This window comes from Podarcis tiliguerta (assembly GCF_965153285.1).
Source record: "Podarcis tiliguerta genome assembly, chromosome: 4".
Classification (NCBI taxonomy): Eukaryota; Metazoa; Chordata; class Lepidosauria; order Squamata; family Lacertidae; genus Podarcis; species Podarcis tiliguerta.
Genome location: NC_139537.1, coordinates 1,764,551 through 1,786,583, shown reverse-complemented (window position 1 = coordinate 1,786,583; position 22,033 = coordinate 1,764,551). Strand labels below are relative to the sequence as shown.

At 44.6% G+C, this 22,033-nt stretch overlaps 1 protein-coding gene and 1 long non-coding RNA gene across 3 annotated transcripts in view; one reads left to right on the top strand and one right to left on the bottom strand.

Annotated features, from left to right (window-relative positions):
* The window catches only part of LOC310675570 (uncharacterized protein), a 68,733-nt gene extending 47,385 nt beyond the window's left edge, over positions 1-21,348 (top strand). The window contains exons 2-7 of one of the 2 annotated variants that reach the window (XM_083436442.1): positions 10,097-10,126; positions 11,331-11,823; positions 11,990-12,071; positions 13,521-13,603; positions 16,417-16,543; positions 19,010-21,348. In XM_083436442.1, the coding sequence (XP_083292568.1) occupies positions 11,422-11,823; positions 11,990-12,071; positions 13,521-13,603; positions 16,417-16,543; positions 19,010-20,430 (2,115 nt within the window). In that variant the 5' untranslated portion in view covers positions 10,097-10,126; positions 11,331-11,421 and the 3' untranslated portion in view covers positions 20,431-21,348. The remainder of the gene's footprint in view (positions 1-10,096; positions 10,127-11,330; positions 11,824-11,989; positions 12,072-13,520; positions 13,604-16,416; positions 16,544-19,009) is intronic. The other variant, XM_083436441.1, reaches the window with a different exon arrangement.
* On the bottom strand, positions 14,644-15,989 carry LOC310675854. The gene is made up of 3 exons (XR_014510246.1): positions 15,630-15,989; positions 15,410-15,559; positions 14,644-15,362 (listed from the first exon to the last, which is right to left on the bottom strand). It is a non-coding gene; the product is annotated as an uncharacterized lncRNA (long non-coding RNA).
* Positions 21,349-22,033: the final 685 nt, after the last annotated feature.

Genomic DNA, 22,033 nt, shown 5'->3' with positions numbered 1-22,033 from the left:
AGAGATGAGGAAGGTGTTGAAGGGAATCAACCCAAGGAAGGCCACAGGGCCAGATGGGGTAGCTGGAAGGGTATTGAGAGACTGTGCAGATCAACTAGCAGGAGTTTTCACTGGGATTTTAAATCAATCCCTAGCCCAGGCTATTGTTCCATCCTGCCTAAAGTCCTCTATTATCGTTCCAATAGCAAAAAAACCTAACCCGGAAGATCTGAATGATTTTCGTCCAGTAGCACTCACACCTATAATCATGAAGTGCTTTGAAAAACTGGTACGAAATTATGTCATTGCCTGCCTACCAGAGGGACTGGACACATTCCAATTTGCTTATAAAACGAAAAGATCGGCAGAGGACGCTGTGGCGATTGCCCTCTATGCCGTCCTTGCACATTTGGAGCAGCGGGGGGGGGGGGGATGCCAGACTGCTTTTTTTAGATTTTAGCTCGGCATTTAATACCATTCTACCACAACGTCTGATGTCTAAACTGGAAGATCTGGGGCTTCCGTTATCACTTTGTGGGTGGATATTGGACTTTTTGTCAGACCGCCCCCAGAGGGTTCGGTTGGGCCCTTATACCTCTAATATGCTTAAGACTAACATAGGAACACCACAGGGATGCGTACTCAGTCCACTCCTTTATATTCTTTACACGTACGACTGTGTCGCTACTCACCCTAGTAATAGGGTTGTCAAATTTGCAGATGACACAACCGTGATTGGGCTCATCTCTGAAAGGGAGGGTGAAATGGATTATAGAGATGAGGTGGAGCGGCTGACAGAGTGGTGCAGAGCTAACAATTTGCTCATAAATACAAGGAAGACAAAGGAACTTGTGGTGGACTTCAGGAGACAGAAGAGCAATGTCCAGCCACTTTTGATTGATGGGGTCTGTGTGGAGAGGGTAACAACGTTCAGATTTTTGGGCATTGAATTACAAGAGGATCTGTCCTGGAGTGTCAACACAAGGGGGCTTGTGAAGAAGGCGCAGCAGAGACTGTATTTTTTGAGAATACTAAGGAAAAACCATCTTCCGCAGAAACTGCTGCTTGCCTTCTATCACTGTGCCATTGAGAGCGTGCTCACTTATGGCTTATGTGTGTGGTACGGAAGCTGTACTACCCAGGACAGGATGGGGTTGCGCAGGGTTGTTAAGGCAGCAGAGAGCATTGTTGGTTGCCCACTCTCCACCTTAGAGCAGATTTATGCCACAAGGTGCCATAGGAAGGCACTGGACATAGTAAAAGATCCATCGCATCCTGGTCACTGTCTCTTCGAGCTCTTGCCGTCGGGACGGAGATACAGGACGATGAAGACAAGAACGAGCCGTCTTAAGAACAGCTTCTTCTCCAGAGCGATCTCGGCCCTGAATGGGAAGCCCGGACTTTGAAAGTCATCTAATCTCCCTTGCTGTATTTTACTATATTTTTTAATTAGTGTTTTTATGGAGCAGCCAAGTAATTTCGTTGTTATTATTATTACTTTTAAGGTGCTACATGCTGTGAATTTCAGACCTTCATTCCATAGTTTTGTCCAAATATCATAATCAATATTATACCCAAAGTCAATTGCCCATTTTATCATTACCTCTTTTGTCAATTCATCTTTTGTGTCCTCCTCCAATAAGAAATCATACATTTTTGATAAAGTTTTGACCTTCCCTCCAATATTTCTATTTGATGTCTTGATTTATTTTCACTAAACCCCACTTTCATATCCTCCTTAAGTATATTGTTCACTTGATGGTATTGTAACCATCTCGTAAATGCATTCTCTATGGAATTATAAGGTTTCAATTTCCATCCTTTCTCTGTTTTCATTAGAATTTCTTCATAGGTTACCCTCCTCCCCTCCATATGCAACTTTTTTACTGTCAACACTTCCACCGGGGATATCCACCATGGTGTTTTTCTTTCTACTAAATTTCTATTCCTATCCCAAACCTCATATAAGGCACCTCTTATTATATGGTTTACAAATCCTATGTGTACTTTCACTTTATTATGCCAAAGATAGGAGTGCCATCCATATCTATTGTTATATTCTTCTAAATCAGGTCCGTGTTCCTCAATAATACCCAATCCTTTATCCAACATTAACAAGATGCCTCATAGTAAAGTTTTAAATTTGGAACTGAAAATCCTTCTCTTTCTTTCTTATCAGTCAATAATTGAAATTTTATCCTGGGCTTTTCTCCCTGCCATATGAATTGTGCTAAGACTTTTTGCTATTCTCAAAATTGTGTTTACCCTCTAATTATGGGAATCGTTTGAAATAAGAACATCATCTTCGGCTCATTTTGACGCCGACATTCTCCCACACATTGATAATTTTAATCTGTTCCATATATCCAAGTCCCTTTTAATATCTTTCTTTAATATTTTTTGCTGTTAGCCAAATTCCCAAATATTTTGCTCTCTTTACCACCTTAATTCCACACTTTTGTTCCAACAATTCTATCTCGGTTCTACCCACATTTTTAACTACCATTTCCGTCTTTAGTTTATTCAGTTTAAATCCTGCTAATTTGCCAAATTCCTCAATCTCATCAATTGCTTTTATAACACTTAATTGTGGTTCTTCTAGAGTTAGAACTAAATCATCAGTGAAGGCCTTTAGTTTGAATTCTGTCACTCCTGTTTTAATGCCTCTTATTTCTGATGCTAATACCATAATAAATAGCAATGGAGATAACGGGCACCCCTGTCTAGCACCCTTAGTAATATCAAACAACTCTGTTAAGGCATTATTTACAATTAACAGCTCTCTGTTTAGAGTGAATTGCCTCTATACCTCTCATAAAGGGCCCCCCTACTCCCATCCCATACATTTCATCAAAAATTGCCATGACACATTATCGAAAGCTTTCTCCACGTCTATGAACATTAATGCCGCTGGCATTTCTAACCTCTAAATATTCTATTATATTTACAATGTGTCTCACATTATCTTTTAGTTGATGTCCCGGCAGAAACCCTGCTTGATCTTTGTGGATCACCTCATTTAGTATTTTTAAAAATTTTATTTGCAAGAACTTCTGCAAATAACTTATAATCGTTATTTACCAATGATATTGATCTAAAGATTTTGACATTTAGACGGTCAACTTCTTGCTTAAGGATTAACGTTATATAGGCCTCTCTCCAGGAACTCGGAATTTTTCCTCCTTTTAAAATATTATTCATTACCTCCCTGGGATCAACTGCTCACTAAGAGTCTTATAATATTTAGAAGTGAGTCCATCGGGTCCTGGAGCTTTGCCTTGTTTCATTCTTTTAATTGCATCTTGAATCTCTTGCCTTGTTATTGGGTTATTTAGTTGTTCCCTTTTCTTCTGCTGGTATCTGTTTTCCAAATATTTTTCTATTCTCCTTATATCTTCCTTTTCATTCCTATACAACTCTTTATAGAAACCCTGGAATGCTTTCCTTAGTTTTCATAGTTGCCATGCGAGTAATTTACCAGTTTTATTTGCTAATTCTTAATATTTTTGTTTCATGAGTTTTATTTTCCATTCTACTTCTTGATTCACCAACATAGAAAATTGTGTTTGCAACGTTTTAAGAGTTTGTTTTATTTGTTCATCCTTTGGTTTGGGCCAGTATTTTTTCTATCTTCTTCTCTCTTACTTGTATCACAGTATTTGTTTGATGTATCACAGTATTTTAATACTCTTTTGGAAGCCGCCCAGAGTGGCTGGGGAAACCCAGCCTGATGGGTGGGGTATAAATAATAATAATAATAATAATAATAATAATAATAATAATAATAATAATAATAATTGTTATTATTATTATTTCTGATGACTTTTTTGCTGTATCAGGAAGACTCTCATAACTTCTTTACTCGCATCCCAAAATATGTCTAATTCCATTTCTTTATGTAAGTTCCATTTAAGATAGTCTCTTAATACCTCATTTGCTTTTTCCACTATTGTTTGGTTTTCAAACAGATTTTCATTCATCCTCCATCTGAAGGAGTTTTGTTCTTTATTCCTCAATTCCATAAGTATGGAGTTATAGTCTGATAGAGTTTGTGGTGTTATCTCATTTTTTACCACTCTTGGTACCAGTTCTTTTGATACGCATATATAGACTATTCTGCCCAAACTTTAATGTGGCTCAGAGAAGAAAGTATACTGTTTAGTAGTTGGGTAGTTTCTTTGTTTTAGCCCTTAAAGATCTTACTTTTATTCTAAATACATTTTCTACTGTGTATTCAATTTCTTCCTCTTTCATATCCATCCACCTTGCCAATTCTTTGATCATTTTTATTTTTATATTTTAATTCATCTCTTCAACTACCCCTCTAAATTTTAAATTCATCTGCCTCTGACGCATCTCCAGCATAGCCATATTGTCCCAGACCTGCTCTTGAATTTTACTTAAGTCTGCAGCTTCATCTTTAATTTGTTCTGTGTCTTTCCTATTTTCCTTAACTTCCTTTTGAATTCTTTTCACTAACTCTTCCATTGTCTTTGATCTAACTGTTAAATCTTTGATTTTGTTTGAGAGTTCCCCTACCACTCCCTGTTGGAACATCGCCTGCCCGGGAGCAGTGCCAGCCTCCCGAACACTTCAAAGGCTAAGACTCTCAGTCCAGGGCGACATGGTTTCATAGGCAGCCTCTCTCTTGTGAGGGAAGCATACCAATTTCCCTTGTACAGCGACAGAAGGGAAAAGGCAGTTTGTAGTTCCATAACTACTTTATTCACTGCATAAAAACAACAACACAAATGACTGCATGTCTGAACAGTCAAGCTCTGGGTTTTTCGACACAACCCTGCTCTAACCAAGAGCGGAAGGGAGAGGAGAAACTCCTCCCAGGACACACTGAGAACAGTCTGAGAATAGAGGCTGACTTCCTTTCCCACGCTGTGAGGCACCTGACGTAAACAGCTCCTGCTGTTTCCTGCCAGCGTGGCAACCGGTGGGGGCTGAAATCCCAACACTCCCTCTATATTTTTGTCCAACGCTTCTTGTACCTCTGCTAATTTTTTCTCCATGTGTTGTTCATTTTGTTTGAATTCCTCTTTTATTTTGAACCACAAAATATCCAAATCTTTGATTTCTTCTTGTTTAGACATTCTCCTATCCCGTGGAGTCCCCCCAATGCCCCCCCATTTTCCCCTGACATTTTGACTTATTTGTTGCAATAATATACATTGTCCACCAGGGGGTGCTCTGGAGGCACAGCAAATATATAGCACAATTATCCTTACTTGTAATTTATCTATATGCCTCTAGGTGTCATCTAAGTTCTCTCCCCTCCCCACACAATAACTTTCACTTTTCCCCTTTTTGTATCCAATTCAATCCAATTCAAAATACACCAATTCTCATGAAATAAAAGTTATCAAACGTCCACAACAATTAAAATTTAAGTCCAACTAATTACTCGTTCCGGGGTCATCCTCTTCTGCTATTCTGCTGCTTATAAATTTAGTTTTTCAATAAAATCCCAACAGCTCTCTCTTCTAGCAGAAAGGTCAAGAAAGTCTCTTTGTTTCTAGCCACTTGCTGGCTTAATCCACACACAAAAAGGGGGGGAGGAGGAGGAGAAGAAGAAGAAGAAGAAGGAGGAGGAGGAGGAGGAGGAGATATTTTTATAAGGAAAAAGGAGACTTCTTTACCCAATGCTCAGTTTCTAGCCACTTGCTGGCTTAATCAATCAAAGTATTTAATCATAGGGGTTGTTTCATCTTCATGAAAAAGCAAAGTTCCCTTTTCTCCCCCTCCCCAACTCAGTCTTTTAAAGGCCAGCAAAGTTCCAGTAAAACATAACCAGCACAACCTTGAGCCTTCAAATGCATTTCAAAGGAGAAGTTGAGATTAGTCAAAGTTCAGCAAATCTTTGGGGTTTTTTCTGATCTCAATCTTTCCGCTGCAGTAATGGAGCCTCTGGCGCCATTTAAATCTCTCTCCACTTCACTTTTCACTCCAAGTTCATTCACAAAAGATTACTATTCCTTGGGCTGGAGTTCAGCACAATATTTTCTCCCTCTGAGCTTCAGAAATCTTCCCAAGTTCTGGATACAAGGTCCTTTTTTTACACTCCTCTCTTGTTAAGTTATTTCAAAATGCCAGTTGCCTCAGTACATTGTTTCTGAGGACTTTCACTTTTGTACTTACTCAGCAGGAACTTTCATTTCCGTCTTCTTTCTTGTAACTTTGTTCTCTGCACCGTTTTCTCACCGCTGAAGGGACGGGCTCCCTTTACACATCCCTCAGCAATCCAAATCTTCTCTTTTAATTTCCAATATTTTCATGGATAAATTTATCCTGTGAGCTTTATGTTCGTTCTTTTCTCTGGAAGCTTACCGCTTTCCTCTGAAGCTCAAGACAGTGCAGCGCTGAGCTGGTGGTGCCTTCCCTTTCGCGTCCGCTGCTCTATCCTGTCCTCGGATTTTTGGCTAAACCCGGGGAACAGGAGAGCCTGCCTGGACACTGCTGGGTGCCCTGTCCCTCAAGGAAACCCCCTTGAGGTTTTGAGGTCTGCAGAGTCCTTGTGGAACCTCTAAAAAGCCCCCATTCTGTTTGGAATCCCCCGAGAGGATATTCCACGGTTCTTCTGATGGAGAGATGCAAAATGGAGCCAAGCAGAGTTGTAGTTGTTGGAAGGCTGGACTAGGAGGACCTGTGAGAGCAGGGTTCGAATCCCCCATTCAGTCATGAAGCTCCCTGGTGGACCTTGGGCCAGCCTAGCCTACTTCGCAGGGCTGCTGGTTCCGTTAGATTGTGAACCACCTGAAAGAGTCTCCTGCTGCTGCTTTCTGCAGATGCAATAGAGGCGGTGAAGAAGGTCTTCTTCACTGTCGCTATCGCCACTTGGTAGGCTCGACATTGAGCTCTAACCCGTGTCCGGTCAGATTCAGAATGCATTTTCCGCCACCAGCTCTCTAGCCGTCTCAGTGATTGTTTCATTGCCCTCAGCTCTGGGGAAAACCACGGGGCTGTCCGGGCTCCATGCAATCGGAGAGGGCGCTTCGGAGCCAAACAGTCAACAACCCTGGTTAACTCCACATTCCAGTGGGACACCAGGAAATCAGTTGAAAAATCATCAGCATGGGATAAAACATCCCCTACCACTCTCTGGAAACCATTTGGAGCCATTAAGTGGTGGGGGTGGGCCATCCAAGTTGGTCCCACCTCCCTCCAGAGGGGAAGGGTTGCGGAGAAGTCCAGTTGTACCAGGAATGATCCGACCATAGCACTTCTTTTGTCACACTTTTTCTTAGTGTCAGATTACCCACAACCACAGAGGTGAACACCAGGTCTAAGGTATGTCCGTGACTGAGTTGGGCCAAACTTATTCAGGGACAGCCCCATGGAGCCCATGCTTTCTACGAAGTCCCGAGTGGCCCCTTGTAAGGTTGTGATGGCATGGATGTTAACCCCACCCCCCGGACAACTAAAATTGGTGTCTCCATGAGAGCATCCACAACCTGAAGCAGCTCGGGCAGGGAATCCTTGGTGCAGCAGGGAGTTTGGTATCCCAAAAGGAATCCTGAACTGCCCCTATTGCCCAATATGCAGAACCTGCACTCAGAAAACTAGGTCTTCCCAATTGGATGCCTGGTGCAAGCTAATGACTTTCTAAAAATCACTGCAACCCTCCCTCCCCACCCACATGACCTGGGTTGCTGTGAGTAAGAGAAACCTGGTGGACAAGCTGCGGCAAGGACAGGCCCATCTGCTTCCTCCAGCCAAGTCTCTGTTACACATGCCAGGTCAAGTCCTCCATTCACAATTAAGTTGTGGAAGCCAGCTGTCTTGTGAATCGTTAACCTGGCATTGCACAGCAGCACCTCCAGGTCATGTGGGTCTCCCTTGCTGATTCCAGTATCCTTCCGGTGAACACCAGACCCAGAGGCAGGGATAGTCCTCAAAGAACGACTAAACCTGCCTCCTCAGTAATGACATGGTCTGGTCTTAGCATAACTCCTCCACTCGTGTAAGCAGCTCCTCTCCCACTTTCCTGCTTCAAAGCAACCATGGAGGAGGGAGGAGGGAAGGAAGGGGACCATGGATCCTCTGCTAGTGACGGCAGCAGATTCTCTCCTCCCGGGCTCCCTTTGAAGCAGCAAAGTGGGAGGGAAGCAGCTTACACTCCTGTAAGCAGCTCCTCTCCCACTTTCCTGCTTCAAAGTGGAGGGAATCTGTTGCGAGCCTTCCCTCCTCCGTGGCTTGTTTTGAAGCAAGGTGCGGGGGCGCAGAGGGGAAAGAGGGCAGAAAATAGATGCCAGGCAGGAAGACACAACCACACTTTGACCACTCGAAAGTCCACCTCAGCCTCCCCAGATTTCCTCTGAGACGGCCAGGCTAATCTCAATGGCCATAAGAGCTAGAAACTTGCATGGGCTGTTTATTTAAAGACAAAAACATGCACACATGAAAGAAATCCTCCCAGGTTCCTGGACACAACCCACGCTTGATATTCACACAGGTTACATGGATGGCATTGGCAACTGGAGGAGCAGCATGGTGAAAGAGCAAGTCCTGGTTTCAAGCTGAAGATCAACTCTTTCGTGGTGGCCTCAAACAACCCTTTGGCTGCAACGGGAATCCCTCCCTCCCTTAATTCAGGATGCTACAGTCTACAGATGCTGTGTCTGCCTGCCCTTTCCCCTGAGCTATAAAAGCACCTTCAGTAGGGTGATGGGAGGTGACACAGTCGTCTTCCAGATGTGCAAAGAACCACCCTCGCCACACTAAACATGACAGCAAGCCTCATACTCAGATCTGAAACATAAATGGAAACCTAGGAAGCTATCTTATAAGGAGTCGGACCCACTACTCCATCTAGCTTAGTAATGGCAACACTGATTGGCAGCAGTTTGCCAGAGTTTCAGGCCTGGAGAAGCCGGGGATTGAGCGTGTGGTGTTCTGCATGCAAAGCCACTGAGGTTACAGCTGTTCCCTTTAAAAACAAACTAAGATTGTAGTCCTCATGGTTCTGAAGAAAGGGCTAATTTAAACAGGAACAGAGGGACCTTCCCTGTACCACATCAGGACCCCTTGAGCCCATTGAGCTCAGTTTTGTCTGATGGGCAGAGGCTCACCAGGGTTTCAGGAGACCCACCCTCAGCCCTACCCGGAGAAGCTTCCAAAGACTGAACTTGGGATCTTCTCCATGCTCTCCCCATTGAGCTATGATGGCTCCCTCCCCTCCTCCTCTGCAGGAGGCCTATCTCGGCCTGTTATTATAATATATAAATGTCAAGGGCTTTGAGATGCATATAAAGTCAGGCTCAGCATTATTAACTGGACTTAGATAAGCCATGGTTCCCCTTCCTACCCTCCTCTGAGGCTCGCTTTAAAGCAGCAAAGCGGACAGGAGCCGCCCGCTTTGCTGCTTTAAATAGTTTAGTACAACATTTGATTCAGAATATTCTTTTTCGTGTTTTCCTCCTCTAAAAACTAGGTGTGCCCTATAGAGTGAAAAATACGGTAATCCCCACCCCCAACTTCCCACCCCCAACAAAGAAAAAAAACCAAGACCCAGCATTGGAGGCGCCACAGATTAAAAACTATTTTAAAAGATTTGCCCCAGCCGCAGAGTTTCTTCCCGTGAGCCTGGGCTCCCCAGGACTCCCAGCGGGGCAATGTCCCTCCGGCCTCCCAGGAGTCTGGTCCTCGCCCCCCAGGCCAGGTGGGAAAAGGCCTGGCAGGGAGCAGGTCTTCCTTCCAGCACTCAGGGCAGCAGCAGCAGCAGCAGCAGGATTGGAGGTGATGCATCATCGGTCTGCGTCTCATGTCTTCTAGGTTTGAAAGGTCTCTGAGATCTCTTGATGAAGGCAGGGAGATGCTGAGAGTCCAACCAAGAGCCTCACCCCAAAAGGGTATCTGGGCATTGGCGTAGCCGGGGGGGGCAGCTGCCCCCCCGAAATCCATAAAAAATGATAGAAATCTGAGGTTCTGCCAAGCGAGAGAGGGCTGAGGTGGGGGGGCTCGGCTTGGCAAGGGTTAAAGGGAACTGAGCTGCCTTCCTAGAGAGGACAGGAAGCAAGGGGGGGCCAGGTCCTCCAGAGCCAAGGCCCCTCCCTCCCCAGTCCTTTCCTGCAAGGAAGGGGGGGTGTTGCTTCGGTGTCTCTCCTACAAGGGCCAAATCGCTTCCCCCTCCCGGGATCTGGTGAGTCTCCTCTCCCCCCCCCCCCAGAGGGTGCAGTGGGGAGACGGGGGGGGGGTCCCAGGGCTGCAGCAGGGGAGGAGGCCTGGGGGGCCTGATCTGCTCCTGCAGGGGGGGGGGGAACCCAAGTCAGGGAGGAGAGGGTCCTGCCAGGGAGGGGCCAGGTCTGCCACGCTCTCCTTCCTGCAGATCAGAGGATCCCAAACTCATTTGGCCCTCCGCCCCCCCCCTTCAGAAAAAATCTCCCTTCTTCAAACAAAGGAGTCCCTGGGACTTTAACTCTGTGTGACGTCGCTCAGCCTCATTGTACAACGGAGGAAACATGTGCAAATGGTTTTCCAAAGCTGGACGAGGAGGTGGACTAGCCCCCCCCCAAAAAAAAAGTGGGAGAGGAAGGCCAGGGATAGAGAGAGGGATCCCAGGCCATAGTCTGGCTGCTGCATTGGGGACCAGTTTCCCAGTGTCTCCCAGGGCAGCTCCCCACGGAGGCCACTGCAGCAATCCCCTCGCACCCAGAGCAGGGCATCCCAGGACCACATCCTCTCTGTCCCAAAGCGATTGTTGCTGGAAACCGAGCCTCCAGGGACCTTGGCATCAATGGCTGTGTGTGTGTTAAGCCATCTAATAGAATAATCATAATAAATTGCCAGCCTAAATTTCAAGAGAGATGTCTTTGGCCCTGCCCACTTGGCCCTCAGGGGGTTGGCCAGAAACATACCTGGCCCTCAGAGCAAAGAAAAAGGGACCCCACCCCAGGAGTCTGTCTTGAGAGCAGCAGAGAGTACAAGTGCAAAAAAAGGAGACAGAAGCAGGGGAGTGGGGGTGGGGGGAGAACAACTCCTGAGGACCCCCGGGTGAGGACCCCCACTAGAGCCACGCACCCATTTTTCACAAGATACAAATGACTCCCTTGTCAGTCAGGTCTGACTTCATGCATTGACTGGAAGCCAGGAGTAACCAGGCTGATTCTTCTCCCAGAAATCCCTTCCGTTGCCTCCACATTTTGCATTGCAATCTTTCTTCTAGGAGGACTAGAGGCTGCTTCCTCCTTCTTCTCCTTCTGTTTCTCCTCCTTCTCTTTTTAAAGAAGATCTCTGTGGTGTCATCCAGCCCTGGTTCCTGGCAAGAGTCGTCCATGCTTGCTCAGGATCCTGTTCCATCTTCTGACCTACATATTCTGTAACAGAACAATGTATTTGCTTTGTAGGATTTGCTGCAGCTTCTCATTAAGACGGACAGAACTTGGCAGAAGACCAAAGGGTTCCTTCCGATCTCTCAGAGGCTTCCTGAAAGTATAGATGGATGAGCGAGACTCAGCTGGCCCTGGAGCAGGAAGAGGCCATGCCAACCAAACTGGGAGCAGTGGGGGATTCTGGGAAAACTCTGTGCAGAAGATCCTGGGTGAGGTGGACACCCTCCGCTCAGAGGTGCAGAGCCAGCAGTTGTGGCAGTTCTGCTGCCAGGAGGCCAAAGGACCCCGAGAGATTTGCAGCCAACTCTACCACCTTTGCCACCAGTGGCTGAAGCCAGAAAGGCACACGAAAGCTGAGATGCTGGACCTGGTGATCTTGGAGCAGTTCCTGGCTGTCCTTCCCCCGGAGATGGAGAGCTGGGTGAGGGACTGCGGAGCGGAGACCAGTTCCCAGGCGGTGGCCCTGGCAGAAGGTTTCCTCCTGAGTCAGGCAGAGGAGAGGAAGCAGGTGAGAGAGACTTTCCTCTGGATACTCCCAAGGGGCTTCAAACAGGATTGAGAACATCTCATATAGCTCTATTGTTGGCCCATGCTTTTTCTTTAAGTTTTTGTCATTCTCCTTCTAACATTTCTCACCATTCATTCTCTGTTTTGACTCCTTGTTTCTTTTTCAGGGAAAGGATCTCTTTGCAGAAATGGACCTGGATTCCTGTGAGGCAGAGAGGCCTCCGTTGGACACCAGAGAGAGGCCACTGGGTAAGGAGGAAGGTGGTTTTTCTCCATTTGGTCTCATTCTGTTGGTTTTCCAACTTATCTGTGGGTTCTTTTCATCTTTCATGAGGGGAGGGGACTGTTGGGGTTAAGGGTCCAGATGTGGGGAGATGTATTTTTGCACAACTAACATATGAAATGGGCACAAACCTCCAGATGCACTCAGCAGGTCAGGCTTTCTCTTTTTTTTTTTTTATAATGTTTTTTATTTATACAACAAGAAAGACAAACAGACAAACACCGAACACGAATACCAAACCATACACTAATCACAAAAACAACCATAGACACACAATACTCCTAGCAGACAATAAAACATCTATTGGTCTTAACACTAAAGACCCGACCTCCCGTCCATTCCATACTTCAAATTCATATTACTTATTGCCCATACACATTTTTTCTTATAGTTAAACTTATTCTCATTAAATCTAATTTCTTATATCTACCTTACTACTCTTACTGAAGTTCCTCGAATGCTGCAACAGAATTTAAACTACTATATTTATTTTTCAAATATTCTTTGAAAACCTCCCATTTAGAAACAAATTCCTGTTTTGATTTATTCTTTATTTTTTCTGATAAACCATCTAATTCAGCATATTCTGTCAGCTTTTGGATCCAATCTTGAATAGAGGGGATTTCATTACTCTTCCATTTTGCTGCGATCAAAACTCTTGCTGCCACCGTGGCATATAAAAAGATACCCTTCCTCTTTTGTGGAATATCCAAATCTGTTATTCCTAGGAGGTAGGCCTCTGGTTTTTTATTGAAAGAGATCTTTAGCATTTTTTGGTCAGGCTTTCTCAAATGCCTATCTGTAGTTAGAGATGCCCTGTGAGAGAAGAAGAGGAGTTTGGATTTGATGTGTCAGCCTGTGACTTGTGACCTAGATTCAGGAATTAGTTATCATAACAAAAGAGTGGCCAGGATGGCATTTAATCCAATCTGCTAACCTGCCAGACAGGGAGAAACAACACACCCTGATTTCTGCTCCTTCTCTGATGTATTAAGGGGGTGGTCTGGGCTGCACCCCTTCTGTGATATGTTCTGTGATGTATTTATGATGCTTCTGGGGGTGGTCTTGTTCTCCAGGGCAGGCAATTTCCTGTGCGTGGGGGGGGGGGGGAGCACCCTGTTGCAACAGCTTTAATAAAGATCTGGCTTACTAGCTGCCTTGCTTCTCAATATTCTCTGGTTGGCCTCTGTTATTTTCTTCTACTGATAGAGAACCTAAAATGAGGACTCTATTTGGGCTCTTGGGTACCCCATAAAGGAAAAAGAGCAGGTTTTTTTCCTTATAACACCATTGTATATTAGCATTAAAAGCATGCATAAGGAAGTATTACTCATTCCTGAAGAAAATATGATTTATTTATTTTGAACTACACCACGCTGGCTCCTGGCGTCCTGTTTACCTTTTTTCTCTTGCAGGTGACAGAAGGATGCCAGCAAAACCTCCTTATTCGTCTTTCCATGGTGGCAGAAGGGAAACAGCGGCTGTGGAACCAGATCAGGTCAGGGGAAGCTGCCTTGTGGGGACAGAGGCCGAGGGATGGAGCAATGTCATGGACTGGTTGGGCACAGAGGAATGGTGGGAGGAAGCAGCCGGGGAACTGGGAGGGGAAGGGGTCTCATAGCTCAAGGAATGGAGGTGGAACAAGGATGAGGGAGAACCCTGGGAAGAGCAGGTGTCAGAAGCTGAAGGGGTAACAGGGCTTAGTGAGCTGGGAGACTCTGTGGCAGAATGCAGTGCAGAATCAGAGGCAGAAGAGGGAGGAGGCGAGTGGGAGAGGAAGATCGAGAGGCAGAGGTGAGTCAGGAGAAGGAGGAGCAACCGGTGGCCCCCTCTCCTTCTGCCAGAAGCCACTCTCCCTGCTTGTCTCTCAGAGCCAGGAAACATCTGACAATGGGGGAGCAAAGGCAGGCTGCACACTGGCGCACTGTTGGATCGCTTGGAAGAAACCCCAGAGAGGAGGGGACTTGGAAAGTTGTGGGGAGTCAGGAGCCTGTTCTTATATACTTTGGCCAATTTTACCGGCGTAAGGTGCCATCTGTAGTGCATTTTCACAACATTTTCTCTGAGATTGTAACGCGCTGTAAATCTAATTTCTTCCTTCCATAATCTCTCCCACTGCTTCATGTAGATCAGGGGTGGCCAACTCCAAAGGGACTGCAATCTATTCACAGAATTAAATCTACCTGTTGGACATGCTTGATGTAGATGTTATGTCCGAGGTCTTGGGCCCAATGTATCTTTGCTCCTTTCACCTCTTTGTCTTTTACCTCCCAATCGAGGAGGAGGCTATACATCTTTGAAATGTATTTTCCTTTGGATCGAATTAATTCTTTTTTCCAATATTGATGTTTCCGTTGCAAAACCTTTCTTTTTATCTATACTTAATCTCTTGTTTATTTGAACATATTGTAACCAATCCATCAAATATGTCCTGATTTCTTCAGATTTAATTTGTTGTTATTTTATTCTAATAGCATTCTGTATGTTGTCCAATCCCCTCTTGTATTTTTCTTTTTCACAGCCATGGCTTCAGTTGGTGAGGTCCACCAGGGGTTGTGGGTTCTAATAGTTCTTTATGAGGTAAAGGTAAAGGGACCCCTGACCATTAGGTCCAGTCACGGACAGCTCTTGGGTTGCGGCGCTCATCTCGCTTTATTGGCCGAGGGAGCCGGTGTACAGCTTCCGGGTCGTTTGGCCAGCATGACTAAGCCGCGTCTGGCGAACCAGAGCAGCACACAGAAATGCCGTTTACCTTCCCGCCGGAGCGGTACCTATTTATCTACTTGCACTTTGACGTGCTTTTGAACTGCTAGGTTGGCAGGAGCTGGGACTGAACAACGGGAGCTCACCCTGTTGCAGGGATTCAAACCGCTGACCTTCTGATTGGCAAGCCCTAGACTCTGTGGTTTAGACCACAGTGCCACCCGCGTCCCAAAAATAGTTCTTAATATTTATCCCAAATTTTATAAAGAGATTTCCTTATTATGTGGTTTAGAAACCCCCTGTGACCTTCACCTTGTCATTTACTAAATATGCATGCCAGCAATAGAGGTTATCAAAACCCTCTAAGCCCAGCAAATCGGTGACTAGCAGAATGACATCCTGACTCCTAGAAAAACAACAATTCAATTTTCTCAAACTAAATGTTGTCCCTCATATTATAAAACAAAGCACTACCTATGAAAGCTGACACAGTTAAGGCAAAAACACAACTCACTCATCAAAACAGCTATCTTATAAACCTTATCTTATCTTATCTTATCTTATCATCTTATCTTATCTTATCTTATCTATCTTATCTTACTAATAGTATATAAACTCCACCCAAATACATAAACCAAGGCCTGAAAACCTCACTTTATAGCAAACCTCTCTAACAGAATACTCAACAGAACACCTCTTTACCAGGGCACTTCAACAAACTTTGCACTATATAATCTCACTTTCCACATACCTCTGTCAGTATATGGAAACATCACAGCTGCAGACATCCAGATTGTAGAGGGGTCTTGCAAACCGACAACCTCCACACTAAAGAAACTTCCACCTGGACAACTAGTCCATTAATTGATTGACAGTGCAAACTGACAGACCCTCCCGGAATGAGCTGCTGATCTCATTCGGCCTGAAACTCAGCCAAGTCTGTGAATATCTGTGAATATCGTGCTCTTGCTGATAAAGAGTTAACTCCAGCTGTGAACTATGGGATTTCCTGCCCAGATAACTCTGTGACACCAGCCTTCTGAATGTTGCCAGTAGGATTCATCTGTAGTTGCTGTTTTCATGGAATCCTAGAGTTGAAAGGGACCCAAAGGGTCATCAAGTCCCATCCCCTGCATTGCAGGAATCTCAGCTAGATCACCCAAGACAGATGGCCATCCAAACTAGGCTTCTTTGTATTTCTATATTCATCACTGAATAGGCTTCTAAGCAGTGGACAAATGAGAACAAATAGCAGCCATGAACCCCTTGAATTTGGCTCTAGGGCATTGGGAAGGAACCTCCCCAGAACAACTCACGAGGAGAGGAGAAAGTGGATCCTTCCATCAGAGAAACTGGAATCCCTGCGTAGGCAGAGTGACTTGAGAACCACAAGGTGGAGTACCAACTATTTGCACAAAGACAAATACCCATAGTTGCAGAATAAAATAATTCCATTAAAGCATTAAAATAAGCACCCAGAATTACAATGTGCATCAAAGCAATCCTATTGAAACAACACCGCAATTTACAGGAAGGAAACCACAGAGCATTGTGAAGCAGATCATATTTCTGCTGTCTCAGAGGAGGACATTTCCCTTTTTCTTTTAGGGTCCAGTGTGCTTTGAAGATGTCGCTGTTCGCTTCACGGACGAGGAGTGGGCGTTGCTGGATCCTGACCAGAGAGCTCTTCATAAGGAGGTCATGGAGGAGAATCGGGGGATCGTGGCCTCTCTTGGTAAGGCTCCCTGTGGGATCGTCCTATCTGCCTGGAAATTCAAAAAATACCTCTATGTGACAAACCTCATATATTTCCACAGAGCTCAACAGCGCCCCTTACAACACCTGGGAACCTAACACCCCCACAAGAAACAGCAAATTACAGTTTTTTCTGTGAACCATTTTCCTCTAGTTCTGCCTTTTTATACCACTATTAGCCTGGTCTGAACTGCCCAGACATCTTAAATGTCAGCTTAAAAATTGTTAGAAAAGATAAGTAGCTTCTGTCAGGTTTTCTGTTTTTGTTTTTGCTGCTGTCAGTCTTGGATTGACCAAAGAGACAAATGGCATAGGAGATGGAGGGGATGCCATGACTGGGCCAAACAAAACCCGTCCTAGAGAAGAGCCAGGCTTATTGAATCTCAGGTAGTACTAGCAGTAGTAGTAGTAGTAGTAGTAGTAGTAATAATAATAATAATAATAATAATAAATTTATCCCCTGCCCATCTGACTGGGTTGCTCCAGCCACTCTGGGTAGCTTCCAACACATATATAAACATGAAACAATAATAACCATCTGATCCCATATAAAAAGTACATTAACTTTAAAATGAACAACTTATACTAGTGGCCAAAATTGTGGAAGCCTATTGGGAAAAGTGTATTTCTGAGGTTTGATGGCTCATAACACCACTTTTTTGGGGAATAATACCATAAATTTCTATATCAATGGAAAGATGATTTAATGAAGAATGTAATGCAATAACATTTATGAAGGAGTATTTATTAGAACATCAGTCATAAAGAAGAAATGTGAAACACATAGAAAAAAGGGAGATGTGCAGAAATTCTCACCATGTCAACTAATACTTGGTTTGGTAACTTTAATTACAACCTTGCAACGTCTTCCCATGGAGTGAACCAAGTTTTTTTTTTATTTCTGCAGCTGTAATAATGTGAAACCACTATTGAATTATTGCCTCTATTAATTGCTGGGTTGCTTCTGACTAACAAGTTTAGACCAGTCCTTGCACTCAGCTTCACATTACATTGCGCCATGTCATCTTCTATACACCCAGATGATTTTCTTCTGTCCTGTGGGCACAGTCTCTTCATTCTTCGATCATCACTTGCTGTTGTGCACATTTTCTTGCCTTTACCAGTCTGATTCTGCAGTGACTAAGTCTCCTTATACGTCTTCAGAAATATAGGAATGCCAGCTTTAGTTATGTTTTCCAAAATCTTTCTTCTAATTTCTTCATAAGTGTAGCCTTGTTCACTTAAAAGAAGAAGAAGAAGAAGAAGAAGAAGAAGAGTTTGGATTTTATATCCCACTTTATTACTACCCTAAGGAGTCTCAAAGCGGCTAACATTCTCCTTTCCCTTCCTCCCCCACAACAAACACTCTGTGAGGTGAGTGGGGCTGAGAGACTTCAGGGAAGTGTGACTGGCCCAAGGTCACCCAGCAGCTGCATGCGGAGGAGCGGGGACTCGAACCCGGTTCACCAGATTAGGAGACTACCGCTCTTAACCACTACACCACATTGGCTATTTTACATCGCTTTCTGGGTGAACAGTCAACTCTTTGTGCCATTTCTTTAATTTTATTATACTATAAATGGTAAAGGTACCCCTTCCCCTATGGGCCAGTCGTGTCCGACTCTAGGGTTGTGCGCCCATCTCACTTAAGAGGCCGGGGGCCAGCGCTGTCCGGAGACACTTCCGGGTCACCTGGCCAGCGTGACGAAGCTGCTCTGGCGAGCCGGCACCAGCACAGCACACGGAAACGCCGTTTACCTTCCCACTATAAAGCGGTACCTATTTATCTACTTGCACTTAGGGGTGCTTTAGAACTGCTAGGTGGGCAGGAGCTGGGACCGAAAGATGGGAGCTCACCCCGCCGCGGGGATTTGAACCGCCGACCATGCGATCGGCAAGCCCTAGGCGCTGAGGTTTTACCCACAGAGCCACCAGTGTCCCTTATTATACTATAGAAACTGTTTTTTTCATTTAGTGAGTTTTTATTATACTATAGAAACTCACTAGATGAAAAACACAAAAAATCAATCAACGATAGCAGTCACATAACACGCTGAGAAAAGTTAACCTAAGCAAGTTGTACTTCCCTTTCTAGTTATTTGGCTATAGGTTTTGATAGAATACAGATAATTGAACAAACTTAGTTGCATTACATTCTTGATTGAATTATATTTCCATTGATCTATGATTTTATGATATTACACCAAAAGAAGTGGTGTTATAAGCCATCAAACCTCTGAAAAACACTTTTTTTCCAAAAGGCTTCGACAATTTTGACCACTAATGTATATCAAACCAAGCAACATTCAACAACCCATCAGAGTCTAATAATGAATATATTGGTTAATGACAAACAACAAAGGTAATGAACCCCCCCCCCCCCAATTCCCTTCAGTTCTTTTCCATTTGTTCCTGAGGCTCAAACCCATTTCTGTCTGCCTTGCAGATTGTGATGAATTGGAAATCGAGAACAAGGGTGACCACAACAAAATCCTCAAGGAGGAGAAGCCATGTAAAAATTTGGAGCATGGAGAGAGCTGCAGTTGGAGCTCCCATTCCACTTCCCATCAACAAAATCTCATTGGAAAGAAACCCTATCAGTCCATGGAGTGTGGAAAGAGCTTCAGCCACAGCCACAACCTCACTTTCCATCAGATAATTCATACAGGGGAGAACCCCTATCAATGTGTGGAATGTGGAAAGAGCTTCAGTCAGATTGCCAATCTCACTTCCCATCAAAGAATTCATACAGGGGAGAAACCCTATCAGTGTGAGGAATGTGGAAAGAGCTTCTGGAGGAACTCCAATCTCACTAAGCATCAGAGAATTCATACAGGGGAGAAACCCCATCAGTGTTTGGAATGTGGAAAGAGCTTCACTGAAAGCTACAAACTCACTTCCCATCAGAGAATTCATACAGGGGAGAAACCCTATCAGTGTGAGGAATGTGGAAAGAGCTTCAGTTGGGGCTCCAGTCTCACTTCCCATCAGAGAATTCATACAGGAGAGAAACCCTATCAGTGTGTGGAATGTGGAAAGAGCTTCACTAGGAGAACCCATCTCACTTCCCATCAAAGAATTCATACAGGGCAAATACTCAATCAGTGTGCAGAATGTGGAAAGAGCTTCAGTAAGAGCTCCAATCTCACTTCCCATCAAAAAATTCATACAGGGGAGAAACCCTATCAGTGTGGGGAATGTGCAAAAAGCTTCAGGAGGAGCTCTGATCTCACTTCCCATCAGAGAATTCATACAGGGGAGAAACCCTACCAGTGCCTGGAATGTGGAAAGAGCTTCAGTTGGAGCACCGATCTCACATCCCATCAAAGAATTCATACAGGGGAGAAACCCTATCAGTGCCTGGAATGTGGAAAGAGCTTCAGGAAGAGCTCCAATCTCACTTCCCATCAAAGAATTCATAGGGAAAAACCCTATCAGTGTGTGGAATGTGGAAAGACCTTCAGGAAGAGAGCCCATCTCACTTCCCATCAAAGACTTCATACAGGGGAGAGACCCTATCGGTGCATGGAATGTGGAAAGAGCTTCAGGAAGAGCTCCAATCTCACTTGCCATCAAAGAATTCATACAGGGGAGAAACCCTATCGGTGCATGGAATGTGGAAAGAGCTTCAGGAAGAGCTCCAATCTCACTTGCCATCAAAGAATTCATACAGGGGAGAAACCCTATCAGTGCATGGAATGTGGAAAGAGCTTCAGTATGAGCTTCAATCTCACTTCCCATCAAAGAATTCATAGGGAGAAACCCTATCAGTGTGTGGAATGTGGAAAAAGCTTCAGGAAAAGCTCCCATCTCACTTCCCATCAAAGAATTCATTTAGAGGTTAGAAAAACTATTATGCAGCTTTAGGAGTCTGTCAGATAGGCACCCTTTTAACCAGACCTTTGGCTGATTGACATCTAATGCCTTTTAAAAATTGGTGGGGAGGGGGGTTACAGATATGTATCTTGTGTTTTTATGTTGTAACCGTCCTGAGACCTGCAGGTGTAGGGAATAGGCCTCAACTCTTAAAGGCCGACAGGTCTTTGCCACCCCCAATAAAATATTTGAGGGGGGCACCTCCAAGTTGATAGGCTTTGCCATTCAAATGGCATGCATGCACCACATCATGTGATTGATTATGCGAGGAGAGGCTTACTAAACCCCTTCTATCTTTTATTCACGTTGGCACCCCTTTTATAGGGCACTATAGAAATTAATTAAATGCATAAATAAAATAAGACCATCTTGGTCGCCTTCATTTGCACATGTTCCAGCTTGCCAATATCCTTCTTATTATCATTTTAAAAAATTATGTGCCCATCATCTGAGGATTTCAAGGTGGTCCACAACAAAAACATACAGGTTGAAAGCATGGCTTTCTCAAAAACAAGGAAAGCCAGAGAAATCTCTCTTTCTTTTCTTTTTTTGGATGGAGTTAGAAACTTTGTTAATCAGGGGACTGCTGTTGGTATTTTTGACTACGTGCCATTCTGTGCAGCTTCACACAGAGTCAATTAAGAGTTGGCCAAGGATGACTGAGCAGAGGGGAGTAATTCTGCCTGGAAATATGAAACCTTGGATACAGCTTTACCATTGGTTGAGAGCTCACACAGGCATGATGACTTATGACCTTACTCACTGGAGTGTGTGTTGGTTGGTGTGGTGTTCTGAGAGAAAAGAGTCGTTTGGAGTTTGTTAAGAGAGAGCTAGTTAAGATCTGTATCTGTTCTTGTATATAGTAACTTGTAGAGTTTGCTGTAAATAATAAACACCTATAAGTAACCACGTTACTGGTTGCAGCATTTTGTTCCTGCTTCATCCATCCTGCCTGCAACTGATTGCTTTCTGGAACTCTCCGTCAGGTTAGCGGCCAGTCCTGATCCCCCGGCAACTCACCTCCCTGTTTCGCTCGAAGGTGAGTACTTCTCCTGCGAGTACTCAGGTCTCTCCTTCTCTCAGACCTTAGTCTCTGCTGCTCGGGAGAGGTCGGTGGGTTACTAGACCCAGGGGCCGCCTCAGCCTCCCCTGACCAAACCGGTAGTGGAGCAGCTGTAAGTGATGGCGCAGCTGAAGGCAATGAGGTCATCCCCACATCTGGAGCCAGGGCAGGCTCAGGCCCCTGACTCGGCCCAGCTGGTGTTTGTCGCAGGGGAACCTGTGCAGACTGGGACTTTTCAGGATCAGGCCCCAGACTTGGTTCAGATGATGCCTGAGGCAAAGGATCGGGTGCAGACTGAGTCTCTTCTGGTTCCAAGTCCGAGCCCGAGTCCCAGGCCATCACAATGGCAGTATAAAAAAACCAAGAATTAAACACAAACTTCTAATAGGTAAAAAACATAGAGGTGGGCTGGTGCTACCTCCCTAAATTCATATTACGACGCTGTCTGTTTAAATTGGCTAAAATAGTGGATTGTATTAAAATATGGTGATTTGTTAGATCTAGAAGGGTTTAATAATTGTTATGGTTGGC